This window comes from Oncorhynchus clarkii, chromosome 32 (assembly GCF_045791955.1).
Source record: "Oncorhynchus clarkii lewisi isolate Uvic-CL-2024 chromosome 32, UVic_Ocla_1.0, whole genome shotgun sequence".
Lineage (NCBI taxonomy): Eukaryota > Metazoa > Chordata > Actinopteri > Salmoniformes > Salmonidae > Oncorhynchus > Oncorhynchus clarkii.
In genome coordinates, this window is record NC_092178.1 from 14496622 (window position 1) to 14518577 (window position 21956).

At 44.7% G+C, this 21956-nt stretch overlaps 1 protein-coding gene across 2 annotated transcripts in view; it reads right to left on the reverse strand.

Moving 5' to 3' along the window:
• LOC139391625 (TBC1 domain family member 5-like) overlaps positions 1-21956 on the reverse strand; it is a 36375-nt gene that overhangs the window by 7539 nt on the left and 6880 nt on the right. For both annotated transcript variants that reach the window (XM_071139003.1, XM_071139004.1), the window contains exons 2-17: positions 14505-14558; positions 13453-13574; positions 11518-11569; positions 11266-11374; positions 11096-11185; positions 10892-10966; positions 10067-10134; positions 9814-9916; positions 5398-5486; positions 5233-5283; positions 4548-4617; positions 2987-3159; positions 1583-1725; positions 1379-1485; positions 568-653; positions 132-409 (exon numbers count right to left, since the gene is read on the reverse strand). In XM_071139003.1, coding sequence (XP_070995104.1) covers positions 132-409; positions 568-653; positions 1379-1485; positions 1583-1725; positions 2987-3159; positions 4548-4617; positions 5233-5283; positions 5398-5486; positions 9814-9916; positions 10067-10134; positions 10892-10966; positions 11096-11185; positions 11266-11374; positions 11518-11569; positions 13453-13555 — 1597 coding nt within the window. In that variant the 5' untranslated portion in view covers positions 13556-13574; positions 14505-14558. The remainder of the gene's footprint in view (positions 1-131; positions 410-567; positions 654-1378; positions 1486-1582; positions 1726-2986; positions 3160-4547; positions 4618-5232; positions 5284-5397; positions 5487-9813; positions 9917-10066; positions 10135-10891; positions 10967-11095; positions 11186-11265; positions 11375-11517; positions 11570-13452; positions 13575-14504; positions 14559-21956) is intronic.

The window sequence follows — 21956 nt, forward strand, 5'->3', positions numbered from 1 at the left end:
GCCTTGGTCAGGGAGGTAAAGGTGAAAAAAAATACAAAAATATTTTCTAAGATTCTGTATGGATGGATGTGTGAGCATCAATGTCCTAGTATACCTGTTAGATTATGTGTGTATGTGTTCCCAACCCTCACCTTGGCTCAGGTAGACTGGCATGCTCTCAGACTTCAGTAGGCGCTGGTGCTGGGACTGGGAGTGTGTCTGCAGGGGGGCGTGGCCAGAGAACAGGGGCTCGGCCTGAGGGCGGGGGGCTGCAGTGAGGGGGGAGGGGGCAGAACGAATCTCGCTGTTGATTGGAGAGATAACGCTGGCAACACCCCCTGATATGGCTGGGGCGATGAGCTTCCTCCCAAAGCTGAGCAGGCTGCTGGAGACTTTGTTGATGTTGAGAGGAGCCGTCTTGGCACTGGCACTGACGGGGTGGGAGAGAGAGAGAGAGAGAAAAAAAAGAAAGAGTTAGTTTAGGAAGATATTGTGAAACAACAAAGTGTGTGTGTGTGTGTGTGTGTGTGTGTGTGGTTGTTACAATCATTGTCCCTCATGCTCGCGCGTGTGTGCAAGCAAGCTTACCGGGTGCTGTTGACCAGGTCTGCCCCTCTGGTCTTGTAATAGTCCAGATTCTGTTGGAACTGGTAGTTGGCCGGCCGAGGATTGTTCTAAAGGAAAAGGTGTTGACAGTGAATACAGCTCAGCTTAAATAGTGATAAAATAGAGACGCTGTGAAAAATAGTGTGTGTGTGGTCTCACATGGTCCCAGATCTCCATGTGGTTGAGCCAACTACTTTGAATAACATCGTCATGCCACACTACGAACTAGAGGTCTTAATGGGTCCGGGTGGACCTGATATTACCCGGACCAGGTTCTGAAATTCTAACTTGTCATCTGGGTCAGGTCCTGTTGGATTGTTGTCAGGTCTCTGGCCTATGTAACTACAGCTGAAAGACCCGAGTGGACCCGACCACAGCGCTGCATAACCTAAATATGCATAACCAGCATATTTATTTTACTCTAATAAGGTTACTTTATTAACTACTAGAAGGCCTAGCCAATACACACTGAGTCAAAAAACATTAAGAACACCTTCCTATTATTGTGTACTCAGAACAGACTCAATTCTTTAGGGCATGGACTCTAAAAGGTGTTGAAAGCGTTCCACAGGCATGCTGGCCCATGTTGACTACAATGCTTCCCACAGTTGTGTCAAGTTGGCTGGATGTCATTTGGGCAGTGAAGGGACATAAGTCAGGACAGCTCATAACAAACCAGAACACTGTCAGGGCAGCGACCCTGCCGTCTCCAACACACACCTTCAGGGTGGACAAACAACCAAGGTGAGGTGTGTGTTGCTCATGTCTCTCAGAAATGTGTGTGAGCTCTTACCTTGGGGTCTCGGAGGAACAAAGCCTTGTGTAGTAGGGTGTGGATGTCTCCTATAGGTGGGTAGTGCATTAGAAGGCCCAGACAGGTCTGGAAGTTACTCGCTATCACTGAGCCAGACAGAGGAACAACACAAACAGTTAGCAGGGCTCAATGACTGACTAACTGATTGACAGCTGATTGATGGGCAGTGAGGGAGGTCCTTACAGGCATCTCTGATGTAGAGCAGCATGGCTACGAAGACATAGTCCACCAGGTCTAGAGTGATGCTGTCAGCAAACAGGGCATCCCACACCACCAACAGGTCCTGCAGGGGGAACTCACGGCCAAACAGCAGGCGCACCCAGCGACTAGAGATATACACAGATACACACACAATAAAGACGCGTACACACACACACTAAACAGACGCACCCACTGACTAGAGATAGACGGATACACACACACTAAACAGACGCACCCATTGACTAGAGATAGACGGATACACACACGCTAAACAGACGCACCCACTGACTAGAGATAGACGGATACACACACGCTAAACAGACACACACACACACACACACACACTATACAGACGGACACACACCGACTAGATAGACTGATACACACTGAACAGATGCACACCCACGCAGTAAACAGATGAGTGGGAGCAAACACACTAAACAGACGGACACACCCACCCACCATCCATACAGACGAACACACCACCCCACCATCCATACAGACGGACACACCCCCCATCCATACAGACGGACACCCCCCCATCCATACAGACGGACACACACACACACACACACCATCCATACAGACGGACACCCCCCCATCCATACAGACGGACACACACACACACACACACCATCCATACAGACGGACACACCCCATCCATACAGACGGACACACCCCATCCATACAGACGGACACACCCCATCCATACAGACGGACACACCCCATCCATACAGACGGACACACCCCATCCATACAGACGGACACACCCCATCCATACAGACGGACACACCCCATCCATACAGACGGACACACCCCATCCATACAGACGGACACACCCCATCCATACAGACGGACACACCCCATCCATACAGACGGACACACCCCATCCATACAGACGGACACACCCCATCCATACAGACGGACACACCCCATCCATACAGACGGACACACCCCATCCATACAGACGGACACACCCCATCCATACAGACGGACACACCCCATCCATACAGACGGACACACCCCATCCATACAGACGGACACACCCCATCCATACAGACGGACACACCCCATCCATACAGACGGACACACCCCATCCATACAGACGGACACACCCCATCCATACAGACGGACACACCCCATCCATACAGACGGACACACCCCATCCATACAGACGGACACACCCCATCCATACAGACGGACACACACACACACACCATCCATACAGACGGACACACACACGCACACACCACCGACGAGAGATACAGACTGAACAAAACAGACGTGCGCACACACACACACCGACTAGAGATAGACGAATACACACAATAAAGACACGCACATCCACTTAGACCCAGACACACAAACACAGGTGGCGATACTCACATGCCGTATATCTGTGGGGCGATCTCCAGGCGGTTGACGTGCATGTGCAGCTCCACATCGTGCTTTTTCACCAGCTGGTCCTGGATGCGGTTCACTTTGGTTACTATGGCAACGGACGGCCCCAAGTCTTGCGGCCGGGCGAACGGCATGCTGGTTAGCATTTCCTCCTTTCCCTGAGGAGAACGTCACCACGAGGTTTAGACGGCGTCATCACAGCATTGGAATAACATGAAACATGAACATAACATACAATGCTGGAATACGTTAGAATTAGCAACGTCATCAAAAGTGTTCGGTTTAAAAACAATCCTAATGAATGGATAAAGATACTCCAAACTTTTTGAATTGGTTTTAAATCCATTAGGTATAAAACATTTTACTGACACGGACAAATAATGAATAAGAGTTCAGGAATTTGTGGGAATTTAAGTATTACATTTGTCAAATTTACCTGCACCGTCTAGGTCTGGCCTACCTGCACCGTCTAGGTCTGGTCTACCTGCACCGTCTAGGTCTGGTCTACCTGCACCGTCTAGGTCTGGCCTACCTGCACCGTCTAGGTCTGGCCTACCTGCACCGTCTAGGTCTGGCCTACCTGCACCGTCTAGGTCTGGCCTACCTGCACCGTCTAGGTCTGGTCTACCTGCACCGTCTAGGTCTGGTCTACCTGCACCGTCTAGGTCTGGTCTACCTGCACCGTCTAGGTCTGGTCTACCTGCACCGTCTAGGTCTGGCCTACCTGCACCGTCTAGGTCTGGCCTACCTGCACCGTCTAGGTCTGGCCTACCTGCACCGTCTAGGTCTGGCCTACCTGCACCGTCTAGGTCTGGCCTACCTGCACCGTCTAGGTAAATAGCCTATAAATACCTAACTCTACTTGCACATCCATCACTCCAGTGTTAATTTGCTAAATTGTCATTAATTCACCACTACCCCCTTAATTTGCACACACAGTATACAGATTTTTCTATTGTGTTGACTATGTTTGTTTATTCCATGTGTAACTCTGTTGTTGTTGTTTTTGTCGCACTGCTTTGCTTCATCTTGGCCAAGTCGCGGTTGTAAATGAGAACTTGTTCTCAACTGGTCTACCTGGTTAAATAAAGGTGAAATAAAATGTAGAAATGAATTACTGTTGTTGTGTATCAATAGAGGGGTACCCTCAGATTAAAAATCAACATGCCTGGCTCCAGCTCTATTAATACTCTACATTGTTTGTGAGATCAGACATAATATCACTCTAATCTGAGTGTTCATTTTTGAAAGTTGCTTTCATTTCAGGGCATTTAAATTTGTAAATCTGTCAACTGTATTATCATTTTTCTCTATTCCGCAAAAAAAGGAACAACCACCAAAATAAGTTATCTTTCTTGTGAAACAAGTGTTGAGACAATGTGTTAAATCCCCTACAAAGCTTCAGCGTTCTTATAGATGCAACGTAAAGAAAATGTATTCCATTAAGCTCATTTAAGCCATTGGCGGAGTGTTTCTGACAGGTCTTTACAAAAATAGCTGGTGAGTGTTACTACTAAGGAGTATTACCAGGAGTACTACTACTGACCCTTCTGACTTCCCTCTGGAAGCTGGAGAACCAGGGTTCTGCTGTCTCCATCAGCTGGGAAAACATGTCACTGCACAACAAAGACACACAGAGGAGAATGTATCATGTTAGAAGTCTCTCTGACTTGTCCATATTATTGCCATCACCTAGGACAGGGAAGGGCAACTTTGATGGGGGTAGGGGCCACCAAAAAACAGAACTGATCATGAGGCCCCCCCGCGGGCAAAACATTTTAGCTGCCCCCTCGTGAAAGCAAAGATAAAAACAAAATGTGGGTTTAAGTTAATTTCATGCAGTTCTGCACATTTTGCCATTTTAAAGCAAGTTTGCTACAATTCTACACATTTTGCCACAGGGCTGAGGTAAATGATGATCAATGGACCCCACCCCAGTCATAATTCAAGTTTGGTAAGTTAGTCAAGCAGCCAGCTATTTAATCAAAAAACATTTAGCTGACAGACTAATTTAGTGACTGCGGATGCGCAACCAAATTTCAAAATTGCACCTTGTGTACTTTACTATTCTAACTCTCAATAGTAACTTAATTTAGGAACTGAGTTCCTAAAATATATATTTATATAAAAATTATAATAAAAGTGAAATTAGTTCACGGGCCTAAAGACCAGTTGGCCATCCCTGACCTACGATGTGATGAATGTAGGAGAATAATGAATATTTAACTCACTAGGCATCATGCTCCTGGAACATAGGATTCAGTAGAGACATCATCTCCTCACTGTGGACCAAAGACAAAAGCATTAGATCATTACAGACCAATTTCGAGGAATGGACAGGATAGGGTTAAACTGAAGGGAAGTCAATGTGGAGGAGGAGTGCAGGTGTGACTGACCTGGGGTGGGCGGTCTCGCTGGCGTGCTGAAAGGCCTGATGGTCACAGTGTAGGACGAACACAATAGGAGCCAACAACTCATGCATTCCCTGCAGAAAGAGAGGGGGATAGAGAGTGAGAGTGCGCGAGAGAGAGAGAGAGAGCGCGAGAGAGAGCGCGAGAGAGAGCGCTCTCTCGCTCTCTCTCTCGCGCGGAGAGAGAGAGCGCGCGAGCGAGAGAGAGCGCGCGAGAGAGAGAGCGAGAGCGCTCTCTCGCTCTCTCTCTCGCGCGGAGAGAGAGAGCGCGCGAGCGAGAGAGAGCGCGCGAGAGAGAGAGCGCGCGAGCGAGAGAGAGAGCGCGCGAGCGAGAGAGAGAGCGCGCGAGAGAGAGCGCGCGAGCGAGAGAGAGAGCGCGCGAGCGAGAGAGAGAGCGCGCGAGCGAGAGAGAGAGCGCGCGAGCGAGAGAGAGCGCGCGAGCGAGAGAGAGCGCGCGAGCAAGAGAGCAAGAGAGCAAGAGAGCAAGAGAGCAAGAGAGCAAGAGAGCAAGAGAGCAAGAGAGAGAGAGAGAGAGAGAGCGCGCGAGAGAGAGAGCGAGAGAGAGAGCGAGAGAGAGAGCGAGAGAGAGAGCGAGAGAGAGAGCGAGAGAGAGAGCGAGAGAGAGCGCGAGAGAGAGCGCGAGAGAGAGCGCGAGAGCGAGAGAGTGCGAAAGAGCGCGAGAGAGAGTGCGAAAGAGCGCAAGAGAGAGTGCGAAAGAGCGCAAGAGAGAGTGCGAAAGAGCGCGAGAGAGAGTGCGAAAGAGAGAGCGCGAGAGAGAGCGTGTGAGCCTTCACTATATCATCCTGGAACATCCAAGGCCATCTGCCTTTGGCTTAAAGAGCAGGAACCCGGACTTCACCAAAGAAAATCGGTAATACAGACATTGTCATCCTGCAAGAAACCTGGTATAGAGGAGACGGACCCACTGGTTGCCCAGTGGAACATTTGGCTAGAAATTCAAAAGGAAATGATCTTAACAGAGAAAAATGTCATCCTGTGTGCTACCTATATCCCCCCACTAGAATCCCCATACTTTAATGAAGACAGTTTCTCCATCCTGGAGGGGGAAATCAATCATTTCCAGGCCCAGGTACTAGTCTGTGGCAACCTAAATGCCAGAACCGGACAAGAACCTGACACCCTCAGCACACAGGGGCGGCAGGGTAGCCTAGTGGTTAGAGCGTTGGACTAGTAACCGGAAGGTTGCGAGTTCAAACCCCCGAGCTGACAAGGTACAAATCTGTCGTTCTGCCCCTGAACAGGCAGTTAACCCACTGTTCCCAGGCCGTCATTGAAAATAAGAATTTGTTCTTAACTGACTTGCCTGGTTAAATAAAGGTAAAATAAAAAAAAATAAAAAATAAAACAGGGGGACAAACACCAGCCTGCAGGTGACAGCATTTCCTCCCACATATGCCCCCCTAGGCACAACTATGACAACATAGCCAACAAAAACGGTTCACAACTCCTGCAGCTCTGTCGCACGCTGGGTAATATATATAGTCAATGGTAGGCTTCGAGGGGACTCCTATGTGTGACGACCCTCCCACTCTGTCTGCCGTATTCGCTCTTTGTTCTTGTTTCCTTATTAGGATGCTGGTGGGCGGAGTTGGGATGAATAATGACAAATGGTATGATGAATGCAAAAATATAAGAAAGAAACTGAGAAACCTGTCCAACCAAAAACAGATGGACCAGAAATTCACTATGGTGAATCACTAAAACAATACAGAAATACACTATGGAAAAAGAAGTAACAGCACATCAGAAATCAGCTCAATGTAATTGAAGAATCCATAGACTCTAACCACTTCTGGGAAAATTGGAAAACACTAAACAAAAACAAAGAATTATCTATCCAAAATGGAGATGTATGGGTAAACCACTTCTCCAATCTTTTTGGCTCTATAACAAAGAGCAAAAACATATACGAATCAACTATTAAAGACTACCGGAACTCACTGGATTCTCCAATTACCTTGAATGAGTTACAGGACCAAGTAAAAACCCTCCAACCCAAAAAGGCCTGTGGTGTTCATGGTATCCTTAATGAAATGATCAAATATACAGACAACAAATTCCAATTGGCTATACTAAAACTCTTTAACATCATCCTTAGCTCTGGCATCTTCCCCAATATTTGGAACCAAGGACTGATCACCCCAATCCACAAAAGTGGCGACAAATTTGACCCCAATAACTACCGTGGAATATGCGTCAACAGTAACCTTGGGAAAATCCTCTGCACTATCATTAACAGCAGACTCGTACATTTTCTCAATGAAAACAATGTACTGAGCAAATGTCAAATTGGCTATTCACCCTGCACACCCTAATTGACAACCAAACAAACCAAAACAAAGGCAAAGTCTTCTCATGCTTTGTTGATTTCAAAAAAGCCTTCGACTCAATTTGGCAAGAGGGTCTGCTATACAAATTGATGGAAAGTGGTGTCGGGGTTAAAACATACAACATAAAATCAATGAACACAAAAAACACGCACATTTCCTTCCACAGGGCCATGGGGTGAGACAGGGATGCTTAAGCCCCACCCTCTTAAACATATATATCAACGAATTGGCGCGGGCACTAGTAAAGTCTGCAGCACCCGGCCTCACCCTACTAGAATCCGAAGTCAAATGTCTACTGATGATCTGGTGCTTCTGTCACCAACTAAGGAGGGCCTACAGCAGCATCTAGATCTTCTGCACAGATTCTGTCAGAACCTGGGCCCTGACAGTAAGTCTCAGTAAGACCAAAATAATGCTGTTCCAAAAAAGGTCCAGTCGCCAGGACCACAAATACAAATTCCATCTAGACACTGTTGCCCTAGAGCACACAAAATAACTATACATACCTCGGCCTAAACATCAGCGCTTACAGGTAACTTACACAAAGCTGTGAACGATCTGAGCGACAAGGCAAGAAGGGCTATCTATGCCATCAAAAGGAACATAAATTTCAACATACCAATTAGGATCTGGCTAAAAATACTTGAATCAGTGATAGAGCCCATTGCCCTTTATGGTTGTGAGGTCTGGAGTCCACTCACCAACCAAGACTTCACAAAATGGGACAAACACCAAATTGAGAGACTGCATGCAGAATTCTGCAAAAATATCCTCTGTGTACAACGTAGAACACTAAATAATGCATGCAGAGCAGAATTAGGAAGATGCCCACTAAATATCAAAATCCAGAAAAGAGCCGTTCAATTCTACAACCACCTAAAAGGAAACAATTCACAAACCTTACATAACAAAGCCATCACCTACAGAGAGAGGAACCTGGAGAAGAGTCCCCTAAGCAAGCTGGTCATGGGCCCCTGTTCACAAACACACCCCACAGAGCCCCAGGACAGCAACACAACTAGACCCGAACAAATCACAAGAAAACAAAAAGAAAGATAATGCTTTCAAGTAATGTCAAGTAATTAACAAAAAAACAGAGCAAATTAGAATGCAATTTGGCCCTAAACAGAGTACAGTGGCAGAATACTTGACCACTGTGACTGACCCAAAATTATGGAAAGCTTGGACTATGTACAGACTCAGTGAGCATAGCCTTGCTATTGAGAAAGGCCGCCGTAGGCAGACCTGGCTCTCAAGAGAAGACATGCTATGTGCACACTGCCCACAAAATGAAGTGGAAACTGAGCTTCCTAATATCCTGCCCAATGTATGACCATATTAGAGACATATATTTCCCTCAGATTACACAGATCCACAAAGAATTAAAAAACAAATCCAATTTTGATAAACCTTCACTTCCTGGGTGAAATTCCACAGTGTGCCATCACAGCAGCAAGATTTGTGACCCGTTGCCACAAGAAAAGGGCAACCAGTGAAGAACAAACACCATTGTAAATACAACCCATATTTATGTTAATTTATTTTACCTTGTGTATGTTAACCATTTGTACATTGTTACAACACTGTATGTATGTATATAAATAAAATGACATTTGTAATGTCTTTATTGTTTTGAAACTTCTGTATGTGTAATGTTTACTGTTCATTTTTATTGTTTATTTCACTTCCGTATATTATCTACCTCACTTGCTTTGGCAATGTTAACACATGTTTCCCATGCCAATAAAGCACATTGAGAGAGAGAGACAGAGAGACAGAGAGACAGAGAGACAGATAGAGAATGGCCCATTTCTTTCAGGGTGATGCATGAGGTGTGTTATCAGTATTGACCGGTATCATTAAACTTCATTACCCAGTGGCTAGACGTGTGTCACTTCCTGTTAGAACACTGACTGGTCATCGTCCTCGCTCTCCGACTGTAGCACTATGAAGACAGTACACTGTCTAGTCCATGGGGTGCATTAGCATGCCTAGTGGCATATCTAACACTTGTGTGCCTCTAGAAATCTTAACTAATGCTGGAATGGTACCTGTTTGTACAGTAACTGTTCATTCTCTCGGGCGTAACAAAACAAGATGTCTGTCAGCTTGGTCCTTACGTCCTCCTCTTGGAAGTAACGCATCTCAGGAAACCTACAGACAGAATAGAGAAAAGAGGGAGGAGGGGGGGGAGAAGAGAGAGTGTTTATTTCAGAGGTGTACAGTAGATATGAGAATGACAGTCTGATAACCAGAGCTGTATTTAAATGTTTAACAGTTAAGAAATGTTTAAATCAGACTCACGTTCTCATAACATCCTGTTTGATCATCCCTCTCAACTCGTTGTCCTGGAAGAACTTGTTCCACAGGCTCTGGACAGGAGGGAGGAGAACACAATGACATATGGACCAGGAAATACACCCTAGACTCATTCACCTAGCCTCCTACGACCAGACTGATTATTAAATGTTGTACGCGGTTCCCATTCCCCATTGGGGTCTATACACAATACAAGGACATTTGGGTAAATGACAAAATAAAGGAAACCCCAACATAAAGTGTCTTAATAGGGTGCTGGGCACCACGAGCCAGAACAGCTTTAATGCATCTAGATTCTACAAGTGTCTGGACCGCTATTGTAGGGATATGACACCATTCTTCTATTGAGAAATGTTGTTGATGGAGGTGGAAAACCTAAGTGTTCAATTGGGTTGAGATCTGGTGACTCAGACGGCCATGGCATATGGCTTACATCGTTTTCATGCTCAAATACCATTCAGGCACATCTTGTGCCCTGTGGGTGGGGGCATTGTCATCTTATGGGGGCATAGACATGGTAGCCTAAATAATATCCAGCATTTTTATGACTTTAAACATGATGGGATGTTAATTGCTTCATTAACTCAGGAAACACACCTGTGTGGAAGCATTCTACTTTATATCCGGCATGACATTATTTTGACAGTTACCTGTATACAGATCATAATAAAGGAATCCTAAAGGTATTATAATAAGTAGCATTTACAACAGGGACACCCCACTTAGTCCTGTGATAGAGTTATTTAGATGTTTACATTCCCACGGGTCTGGAAAAAGAGTTGTATCTAGAGAGACTGAGGCTACACCTACCCCCTCGTCCTGTGAGAGTGGGTTGTTGACCACCAAGTCCTGCTGGCATGCAGCCTTACGGGGGTTGGTGATGTGCTGAGAGGAGGAGAGGCGGTCAGTGACTGGCAGACTCGCACACACAGAGTAAAAAGTAGGAGTTGATGCTCACCCAAACGAGCAGGCACAGGTGACACGCATGACACGCGCACATACACACCAACTCACTCGCTCTTTGATCTTCTCGTACTGGGATCGTAACTCCTTGGTCTTGTTGATCCATTGGCTCTTATCCTCAGGAAGGACCTCCAGGTACAACTAGAAGACAACACACATGACTCACATGGTAGAACTACCTTCAGACACCCAAGAACCATGTTTGTCTGTGACTGGTTTACCTTCCAGCACACACTGCGGAATCGGCTGCTCCGCAATCGACCGTTGATGCCTGCCTGACGGATCCTGGTCAGGTAATTACTGTTCAGAAACAAGTCATCCCATTCTTTCCTTTAGAGGGAGGGAGGTAATGAGAGAGATAAAAGGTTTTTGTGAGTTTTCAGCCCTCTCCAATTTTATTTAATCTAATATGGAATAAGCAGAGAATTAGATCTGGCTGTGACGTGGACCAAAACATAAATTACACACATTACCTGTAGGAGAGGAAAGTGGACTCAGACAAAGTGCTACTATCCAGAGATCCTCCTGTTAAACACACATGAAAAGCATTAAACATGCAGCCACTAGAAGGCGCTATAGACACCAATGATGTGGCACAATGAAGCTCAGCTCCAACATAATGGATGTTTGAATACTTGATCAATGCACCCTTTTCTGACAAAGGCATGTTTTCTTATAAACGTCCCTTTTTCAGGACCCCGTCTTTCAAATAATTCGTAAAATCCAAATAACTTCACAGATCTTCATTGTAAAGGGTTTAAACACCGTTCCCCATGATTGTTCAATGAACCATAAACAATTAATGAACATGCACCTGTGGAACGGTCGTTAAGACACTAACAGCTTACAGACAGTAGGCAATTAAGGTCACAGTTATGAACATTTAGGACACTAGAGGCCTTTCTACTGACTCTAGAAACCACCAAAAGAAAGATGCCCAGGGTCCCTGCTCATCTGCGTGAATGTGCCTTAGGCATGCTGCAAGGAGGCATGAGCACGGCAGATGTGGCCAGGGCAATAAATTGCAATGTCCGTACTGTGAAATGCCTAAGACAGCGCTACAGTGAGACAGGACGGACAGTTGATTGTCCTCGCAGTGACAGACCACGTGTAACAACACCTGCACAGGATCGGTACATCCGAACATCACACCTGCGGTACAGGTACAGGATGGCAACAACAACTGCCCGAGTTACACCAGGAACGCACAATCTCTCCATCAGTGCTCAGACTGTCCGCAATAGGCTGAGAGAGGCTGGAATGAAAGCTTGTAGGCCTGTTGTAAGGCAGGTCCTCACCAGACATCACGGGCAACGTTGTCTCCTATGGGGACAAACCCACCTTCGCTGGACCAGACAGGACTGGCAAAAAGTGCTCTTCATTGACAAGTTGTGGTTGTCTCACCAGGGGTGATGGTCGGATTCACGTTTATCGTTGAAGGAATGAGCGTTACACCGAGGCCTGTACTCTGGATTGGGATCGATTTGGAGGTGGAGGGTCCGTCATGGTCTGTCACAGCATCATCGGACTGAGCTTATCATCATTGCAGGCAATCTCAACGCTGTACGTTACAGGGAAGACATCCTCCTCCCTCATGTGGTACCCTTCCTGCAGGCTCATCCTGACATGACCTCCAGCATGACAATGCACCCAGAAATAGTGCTTGTTTTGTGCGTGATTTCCTGCAAGATAGGAATGTCCGTGTTCTGCCATGGCCAGCGAAGATCCCGGATCTCAATCCCATTGAGCACATCTGGGACCTGTTGGGTCGGAGGGTGAGGGCTAGGGCCATTCCCCACAGAATTGTCCGTAAACTTGCAGGTGCCTTGGTGGAAGAGTGGGGTAACATCTCACAGCAAGAACGGGCAAATCTGGTGCAGTCCATGAGGAGGAGATGCACTGCAGTACTTAATGCAGCTGGTGGCCACACCAGATACCGACTTACTTTTGATTCCCCCCCCCCCCCCCCTTTTGTTCAGGGACACATTATTCCATTTCTGTTAGTCACATGTCTGTGGAACTTGTTCAGTTGTGTCTCAGTTGTTGAATTTTATGTTCATATAAATATTTACACATGTTAAGTTTGCTGAAAATAAACACAGTTGACAGTGAGAAGACGTTTATTTTATTTTTTTCCCCCTTGAGTTTACAATGTAGAAAATAGTTAAAATAAAAATAAAAACCTTGAATGAGTAGGTGTGTCCAAACTTGACTGGTACTGTAAATATTTTACTAATCTATACTAGGAGTCATTTCGATATAATATCATACAGAAGTAACTATCGACTTTTCCCCACATCACTAGATATTAACATTTCATATTCAGAATAGCTTAATTAAGCCTCAGATGATAAGACTTATAACATGTTAATAAATCCTTAACGAATGTGTTGTAAATGTCGACTCACCACGGCTGAGATTCCTGTTTAAGATGTGGAGCGGGTCAAAACCTATCTCCTGCTCTCCCTCTGGCTGGAGAGGGTGGTGAGTCTCAAAGTTAGGGTGCTGCATGACACCCACCCAACAGAACCTGTGATGAGAACAACAGGACGGGTTAGAACTACCCGTGTACCATAGAACAAGAACAAGTCCAAACAAACAAACAAAACACTGTGTAAACATAAACGACTAAACCCAGATATAAAGTATGTAGAAAAGATTATAGACCTACAGTATAGAATTTTGATAAAAATCATCTTTGAGCACTAACAGGCATCAAAATAAAAGCTAGACAGTAGATAGAACAGCAATAGAACATTCCCAAAACAATTTAATAGTATTGGTTTTGTTTTTAAATGGAAATTTCACAATTTCTCAACTCCAGCCCAACATCAACATATGTGAAAATGGCACATTTCTATAATTTTCACATATGTTGATGTTGAGCTGGAGCTGGAGATGAATATGAAGTTGAAAACTTGTGATGTTTCCCTTTGAGCAAAAGAACACAGCATTAGCTATGGCAAAATGCATAGAACTGCAGGAAATTATCTTTCAAATTATCTCAGCTCCATGGCAGAATGTGTAGAATCCCTGGAAATTAGCTTTAAAACTGCTACACCTTCTGTCAGCTGAATGGCAAAACCTTAAAACTGCAAAAATATATATCTCTGCTCCAAGGAGAAATTCTGAGAATTGCAGGAAATAGGTTTAAAAATGCTAAAACACCAAAATAAAATGTGCTAAAATTACACTGTGCCGACCGCGCCCATTGTGCCGACAGCCCCTACCACCACCTAAGCCCCTTTTTAACCCAGAAAAAACATGGATGACTGCAGCAGTAAAGAATACCATGGAGTAACTGAACACACCAGAGCAAGAGCAGGAGGATTTATCTGATAATAGAAAGAGTGGGAGGAAGTTGAGCAATTAAAAACAGAACAGTATAAAATGGGAATATTCTTATCCAATTAAGCTTTAGGCCTAGGCTTTTTTGTCTTTGTCCCATGTCAGTACTTACAGTCACAACAATGTGTTTCTCCTCAGCTTAGACTCACGACAGATGAAGGCGTATCTGAGAGAAACAACACAGAGGGACATTCAGGACAAAAAGAAGAGAAATCAAAGATCAAAAACAAAAAAAGCAGTCTTTGTATTTCTCTCTATCCCTGGGTATGGAGATCACACCAAATTAATTCAACACAACACTAGTGAAGGGAATTCAACAAGACAATAGTGAAGGAGGAACTGATAGATCTGATGACTGACTTCGTTGCTGCATGGAGTTTAGACTACTGTAATGTGTGCTGAGTGGCTTTCAAACATTGCTGACAGCCTACACTGTAATAAGACAGATTGGACAAGAACAAGAAGTGGAAAATAACATTATGTAAATTGACATGAAAATGTGTATGCAAATGATAGAGTGACTTGTGCACAAAAACAACCACTTCCATGGAGAAAGTAGGGAATAAGGATAGCCCAGGGAATGTTCAGACTGACAGCTCTATGTGGGAGATGTGACAAATAGACACTACAACGCCATGGAAATCAGACTAAGTCCTACAGTATCAAAAGAGAGAAATCATGCTGTTTCGCATAATACGATAGGCCATCGAGCATCTCCATTCCAGAATTAGCCTAAACCCCTAAACCACACACGTCTTTCATTAAAAAAAACATTTTATAACATCCTCAATAAACCCTGTTTATCTTATTTAGGTTAAACAACTCCTTCTGTCTGTTCTTCATCATGGATAGGCCTCGCAGGTTATCAATGTGTTGGTGTGTACACACATTAGACCTAGCCTACATAACACATGCCTCCTTCCACTGCAGCAGCGCACACATTATGTATGTCCCTTTATTAATTATGGAAATCACCTTTACAAAAGGCATCTCCTTAAACCCATTAACGAGGCGCATGGAACGGGGCTTCCATAAATCAGCCGTGCACGCTACCAAAATAAGTCATTTTATATGCATAATGCATGCTCCTGTTTGCCTCGGCAACATCTGTTCTTCACAAAGACTAATGCCTTCTTTAAGTCATTTCAGTTTCTCTTCTCCCCCTTTTAAAAAGGCATTATCCCATTAAATAATTAGAACTAATCTCCAATGAGAGAGAGAGAGATGCTGTGAATAGGTAAATAATGGGTTGCGTTTCCTCATTTTGAACTAGAATGGATTCTGAAAATAGTTTGACGTGTTTCAGACGTGCCTAATCGTCTAGTTCCTCAAACTCTACGACGGCTCACTGTCAGGCCACGGGCTGTGTACGTTTCATGTCTAATGAATTTTTACAGAAGAATCAGAACATGTAACAGAAGCTACTAGCAGTGCAGCAGTTCCAGCATCTCAAGGTCCTCTAATCATGTAAGATGACGGCCTTCATCTTCAAATGGCCCAATAGAGACCAACCAAACCATTATTAGAAGAAGGGGGAGTTCCAATCTCAATATTTAGAAATGTAACAACTACACTGAACAAAAATATAAACACAACAGGTAAAGTGTTGGTCCCATGTTTCATGAGCTGAAATAAAATATCCCAGAAATGTTCCAAACGCACAAAAAGCTTATTTCTCTCAATTTGTGCAGAAATTTGTTTACAACCCTGAACATTGCTCCTTTCCCAAGATAATTCATCTACCTGACAGGTGTGGCATATCAAGTAGCTGATTAAACAGCATGATCATTACACAGCTGCAAATTATGCTGGGGACAATAAAAGGCCACACTAAAATGTGCAGTTTTGTAACGCAACACAATGCCTCAAGTTGAGGGAGAGTGCCATTGGCATGCTGACTGCAGGAATGTCCACCAGAGCTGTTGTCAAAGAATTGAATGTTAATTTCTCTAAGCCGCCTCCAACGACATTTTCGAGGATGACAGTACATCCAACAGGCCTCACAACCACGTGTAACCACGCCAGCCCAGGACCTCCACATCCAGCTTCTTCACCTGCGGGATCGCCTGCGGGATCGTCTGAGACAAGCTGCCCGGACAGCTGGTGAAACTGGGTTTGCACAACCAAAGAATTTCTGCACAAACAGTCTCAGGGAAGCTCATGTGTGTGCTGGTCGTCCTCACAGGGCATTGACCTGAATGTTCTAGAATGTAGGGCACCGACCTCAGCGGGAAAATGCTCACCTTCAATGGCCACTGGAGAAGTAAGCTCTCCATGGATCAATCCCAGGTTAACTGTACCGAGCAGCTAGTAGACAGTGTGTATGGTGCTAAAAAACCATTTGAAAAGGAATACGTGACCAACAGATGCATATCTCTATTCCCAGTTACGTGAAATCCAAAGATTAGGGCCTAATGGATTTACCTAAATTGACTGATTTCCTTTTATGAACTAACTAGGGTTGCAAAGGGTCGGAAACTTTCCGGACAATTTCCGGAATTTAGCATGGGAAGTTAAGCCCGGGAATTTAGCTTAAATTCATTAAAAAAATAGTTAGCTTATAACAGTGAACCTTTTGGTTAAACTGTCCTCAATTCAATGGAATTGCAACCCTCTGCAATTCTGCCATCACAAGGACAGCTGATTCTCAAGATCTTGCACACTATTGAGCCCACACTACTACACTGGAGACAAGGACTACACGCTTTCTGGTAAGTTTTGATTACAATACTGGGTGGGGTGAATATATTTTATGACATTATTTTTGTTTAACTAGTAAATAGTAGCCTACAGCAAAGTGTGTTTAAATGATTTCTAACTTAATTTCTGCTAGTTAGTGTTTGCTACCATGTGGGTTTTAGCTTGCTTGAGCCTGATAACTGAGGAGTGTTAATTCACCTATTTTAAAACATTTATATTACAAAGGAGTTTTTTAATCTAACTCCTTAACTATTTATCTGTACATGGAATTGTATTTAGTTTTTTTTTTACTAATCTTTACAGGAAAATTCCACAGGCATCATCTGATGTGTGGAGACATTTCACTGCAGCAGTGTACATTTGCAAATACTGTGCCAAATCATATGTGACGAACGCAAATAAAGACGCAGAATCATCTGGCCAAGTGCATAAAGTTCCCTCAGAGCTCACAAGCAACCTCAAATAGAAGATGAGAGACTTCTGTCAGAGGTGAAAATTATGTATCACACACCTTATAGATAGCAACAGCTCATGGTCCTCCTGGAATCGGAACTTATTTTTTTTAACTCAATGGAGGTACGTAGTCAGAGAAATGATGAATGTCTTGCTTGAGCTGTGTATGCAACTGGTTCACCTCTGACGCTCACAGGCAATGTGTATTGGAAGAGATTTCTGAATGTTCTTCGCCCAGCATACACCCCTCCAACCAGACATGCTTATCTACTCATTTGCTGGATGCAGAGTTCAACAGAGTTCAAGTGAAGGTCAAACAAATCATAGCGAAAGCAGACTATTGCAATCATCTCTGATGGGTGGTCAAATGTTCGTGGGCAAGGAATAATTAACTACATCATTTCCACCCCTCAACCAGTATTCTACAAGAGCACAGACAAGGGACAACAGACACGCCGGTCTCTACACTGCAGATGAGCTGAAAACAGTCAATGACCTTCGACCACAGAAGGTATTTGCACTGGTGACAGACAATGCAGTCACCATGAAGGCGAACATAAGGCTGCTTGCTCTAAAGTGGAGGAGTCCTACCCCCACATCACACCCATTGACTGTGCTGCTCATGCATGGAATCTGCTCCAGATTCCCCCTGTGGGGGAGGGGCGTGGGCCTGGGAGGGCCTAGGCGTGGGTGGGCCTGGGAAGGCACAGGCCCACCCACCCAATCAGATAGAAAAAAAGCTAAACAATAATGTAATATTATTAGTAAAATACTCCAACATTTACAGTGGGGCAAAAAAGTACACTGCTCAAAAAAAATAAAGGGAACACTAAAAATAACATCCTAGATCTGAATGAATGAAATATTCTTATTAAATACTTTTTTCTTTACATTGTTGAATGTGCTGACAACAAAATCACACAAAAATTGTCAATGGAAATCAAATGTATCAACCCATGGAAGTCTGGATTTGGAGTCACACTCAAAATTAAAGTGGAAAACCAAACTACAGGCTGATCCAACTTTGATGTAATGTCCTTAAAAGTCAAAATGAGGCTCAGTAATGTGTGTGGCCTCCATGTGCCTGTATAACCTCCCTACAATGCCTGGGCATGCTCCTGATGAGGTAGCGGATGGTGTCCTGAGGAATCTCCTCCCAGACCTGGACTAAAGCATCCGCCAACTCCTGGACAGTCCGTGTACAATTCCATGTACAGATAAATAGTTAAGGAGTTAGATTAAAAAACTCCTTTGTAATATAAATGTTTTAAAATAGGTGAATTAACACTCCTCAGTTAGCAGGCTCAAGCAAGCTAAAACCCACATGGTGGATGGAGCGAGACATGATGTCCCAGATGTGCTCAATTGGATTCAGGTCTGGGGAACGGGTCCATAGCATCAATGCCTTCCTCTTGCAGGAACTGCTGACACACTCCAGCCACATGAGGTCTAGCATTGTCTTGCATTAGGAGGAACCCAGGGCCAACCGCACCAGCATATGGTCTCACAAGGGGTCTGAGGATCTCATCTCAGTACCTAATGGCAGTCAGGCTACCTCTGGCGAGCACATGGAGGGCTGTGTGGCCTCCCAAAGAAATGCCACCCCACACCATGACTGACCCACCGCCAAACCGGTCATGCTGGAGGATGTTGCAGGCAGCAGAACGTTATCGACACGGCGTCAAACGTCCTGCACGGTGTTGGGCTGTAAGCACAACTCCCACCTGTGGACGTCGGGCCCTCATACCACCCTCATGGAGTCTGTTTCTGACCGTTTGAGCAGACACATGCACATTTTTGGCCTGCTGGAGGTCATTTTGCAGGGCTCTGGCAGTGCTCCTCCTGCTCCTCCTTGCACAAAGGTGGAGGTAGTGGTCCTGCTGCTGGGTTGTTGCCCTCCTACGGCCTCCTCCACGTCTCCTGATGTACTGGCCTGTCTCCTGGTAGCGCCTCCATGCTCTGGACACTACGCTGACAGACACAGCAAACCTTCTTGCCACAGCTCGCATTGATGTCCCATCCTGGATGAGCTGCACTACCGGAGCCACTTGTGTGGGTTGTAGACTCCGTCTCATGCTACCACTAGAATGAAAGCACCGCCAGCATTCAAAAGTGACCAAAACATCAGCCAGGAAGCATAGGAACTGAGAAGTGGTCAGTGGTTATCACCTGCAGAACCACTCCTTTATTGGTTGTCTTGCTAATTGCCTATAATTTCCACCTGTTGTCTATTCCATTTGCACAACAGCATGTGAAATTTATTGTCAATCAGTGTTGCTTCCTAAATGGACAGTTTGATTTCACAGAAGTGTGATTGACTTGGAGTTACATTGTGTTGTTTAAGTGTTCCCTTTATTTTTTTGAGCAGTGTATTTAGTCAGCCACCAATTGTGCAAGTTCTCCAACTTAACAAGATGAGGCCTATAATTTCCATCATAGGTACACTTCAACTATGACAGACAAAATGAGAAGAAAAAAAATCCAGAAAATCACATTGTAGGATTTTTAATGGATTTATTTGCAAATTATGGTGGAAAATGACTATTTGGTCAATAACAAAAGTTTCTCAATACTTTGTTATATATCCTTTGCTGGCAATGACAGAGGTCAAACGTTTTCTGTAAGTCTTCACAAGGTTTTCACACACTGTTGCTGGTATTTTGGCCCATTCCTCCATGCAGATCTCCTCTAGAGCAGTGATGTTTTGGGGCTGTTGCTGGGCAACACGGACTTTCAACTCCCACCAAAGATTTTCTATGGGGTTGAGATCTGGAGACTGGCTAGGCCACTCCAGGACCTTGAAATGCTTCTTACGAAGCCACTCCTTCGTTGCCCGGGTGGTGTGTTTGGGATCATTGTCATGCTGAAAGACCCAGCCACGTTTTATCTTCAAAGGTTTTCACTCAATCTTACGATACATGGCCCCATTCATTCTTTCCTTTACACGGATCAGTCGTCCTGGTCCCTTTGCAGAAAAACAGCCCCAAAGCATGATGTTTCCACCCCCATGCTTCACAGTAGGTATGGTGTTCTTTGGATGCAACTCAGCATTCTTTGTCCTCCAAACACGACGAGTTGAGTTTTTACCAAAAAGTTCTATTTTGGTTTCATCTGACATTCTCCCAATCTTCTTCTGGATCATCCAAATGCTCTCTAGCAAACTTCAGACGGGCCTGGACATGTACTGGCTTAAGCAGGGGGACACGTCTGGCACTGCAGGATTTGAGTCCCTGGCGGCGTAGTGTGTTACTGATGGTAGGCTTTGTTACTTTGGTCCCAGCTCTCTGCAGGTCATTTACTAGGTCCCCCCGTGTGGTTCTGGGATTTTTGCTCACCGCTCATGTGATCATTTTGACCCCATGGGGTGAGATCTTGAGTGGAGCCCCAGATCGAGGGAGATTATCAGTGGTCTTGTATTTCTTCCGTTTCCAAATAATTGCTCCCACAGTTGATTTCTTCAAACCAAGCTGCTTACCTATTGCAGATTCAGTCTTCCCAGCCTGGTGCAGGTCTAGAATTTTGTTTCTGGTGTCCTTTGACAGCTCTTTGGTCTTGGCCTGTCATAGTTGAAGTGTACCTATGATGAAAATGACAGGCCTCATCTTTTTAAGTGGGAGAACTTGCACAATTGGTGGCTGACTAAATACTTTTTTGCCCCACTGTACATACACTTAACAGAATAGCTAGTGTTTTTCCAGGTGGCCTTGGTGCCCTGGCAGGTTGGGCACCTCTTGAAGGCCAAATGGCCTTGTACCTAAAATTCCAGGCCTGGTGTGCGTGCGGGTGGCCATGCCTGGAGGAAGACTTCACTTCTATTCTGAAGTTATATTTCAGAGTGTCAACTCCTTTTCTGTAACAATAACAACAAACTTCTCAGTGCAATAATCAACGCAAATTAACTACTGCATAATTTAACAAACAAAGATACGTCAATAGTTCACCGCATTCATCTTTTATGTAATCAAATAAATACATAACGGAAGGCATTAATAAACCAATAGGTAAATAGCAATGTAAAGTTATCTACAAGCATGTACTGGGTGGGATAAGATAAGATACTTGCCTGTGATTTAGCATACTGAAACAAGGCACACTAAATCCCACTTGTGTAAAACTGTGCCATATCCACTAGGTACCAAACATCACAAAATGGACTGAAACAGGGGAAACCTGGACTTGTCCAATAAGAAACGCTTGTTATTTTTCCCTTGCAAAAATGTTTTGCTACAGTGTGCACTAATGAATACGATCCAGACATTTGGGGAATGAGGATACCCTTAGCACAGTCTGAGCCATTAACAGACATTATTACGACACACATTAGAGTCCTCATCCTGACCTCTACATGATCCCAGCCAGAAACAATGATTAGCCTTATGTAGTCGTTTGTACAGCGTATGACAACACATTA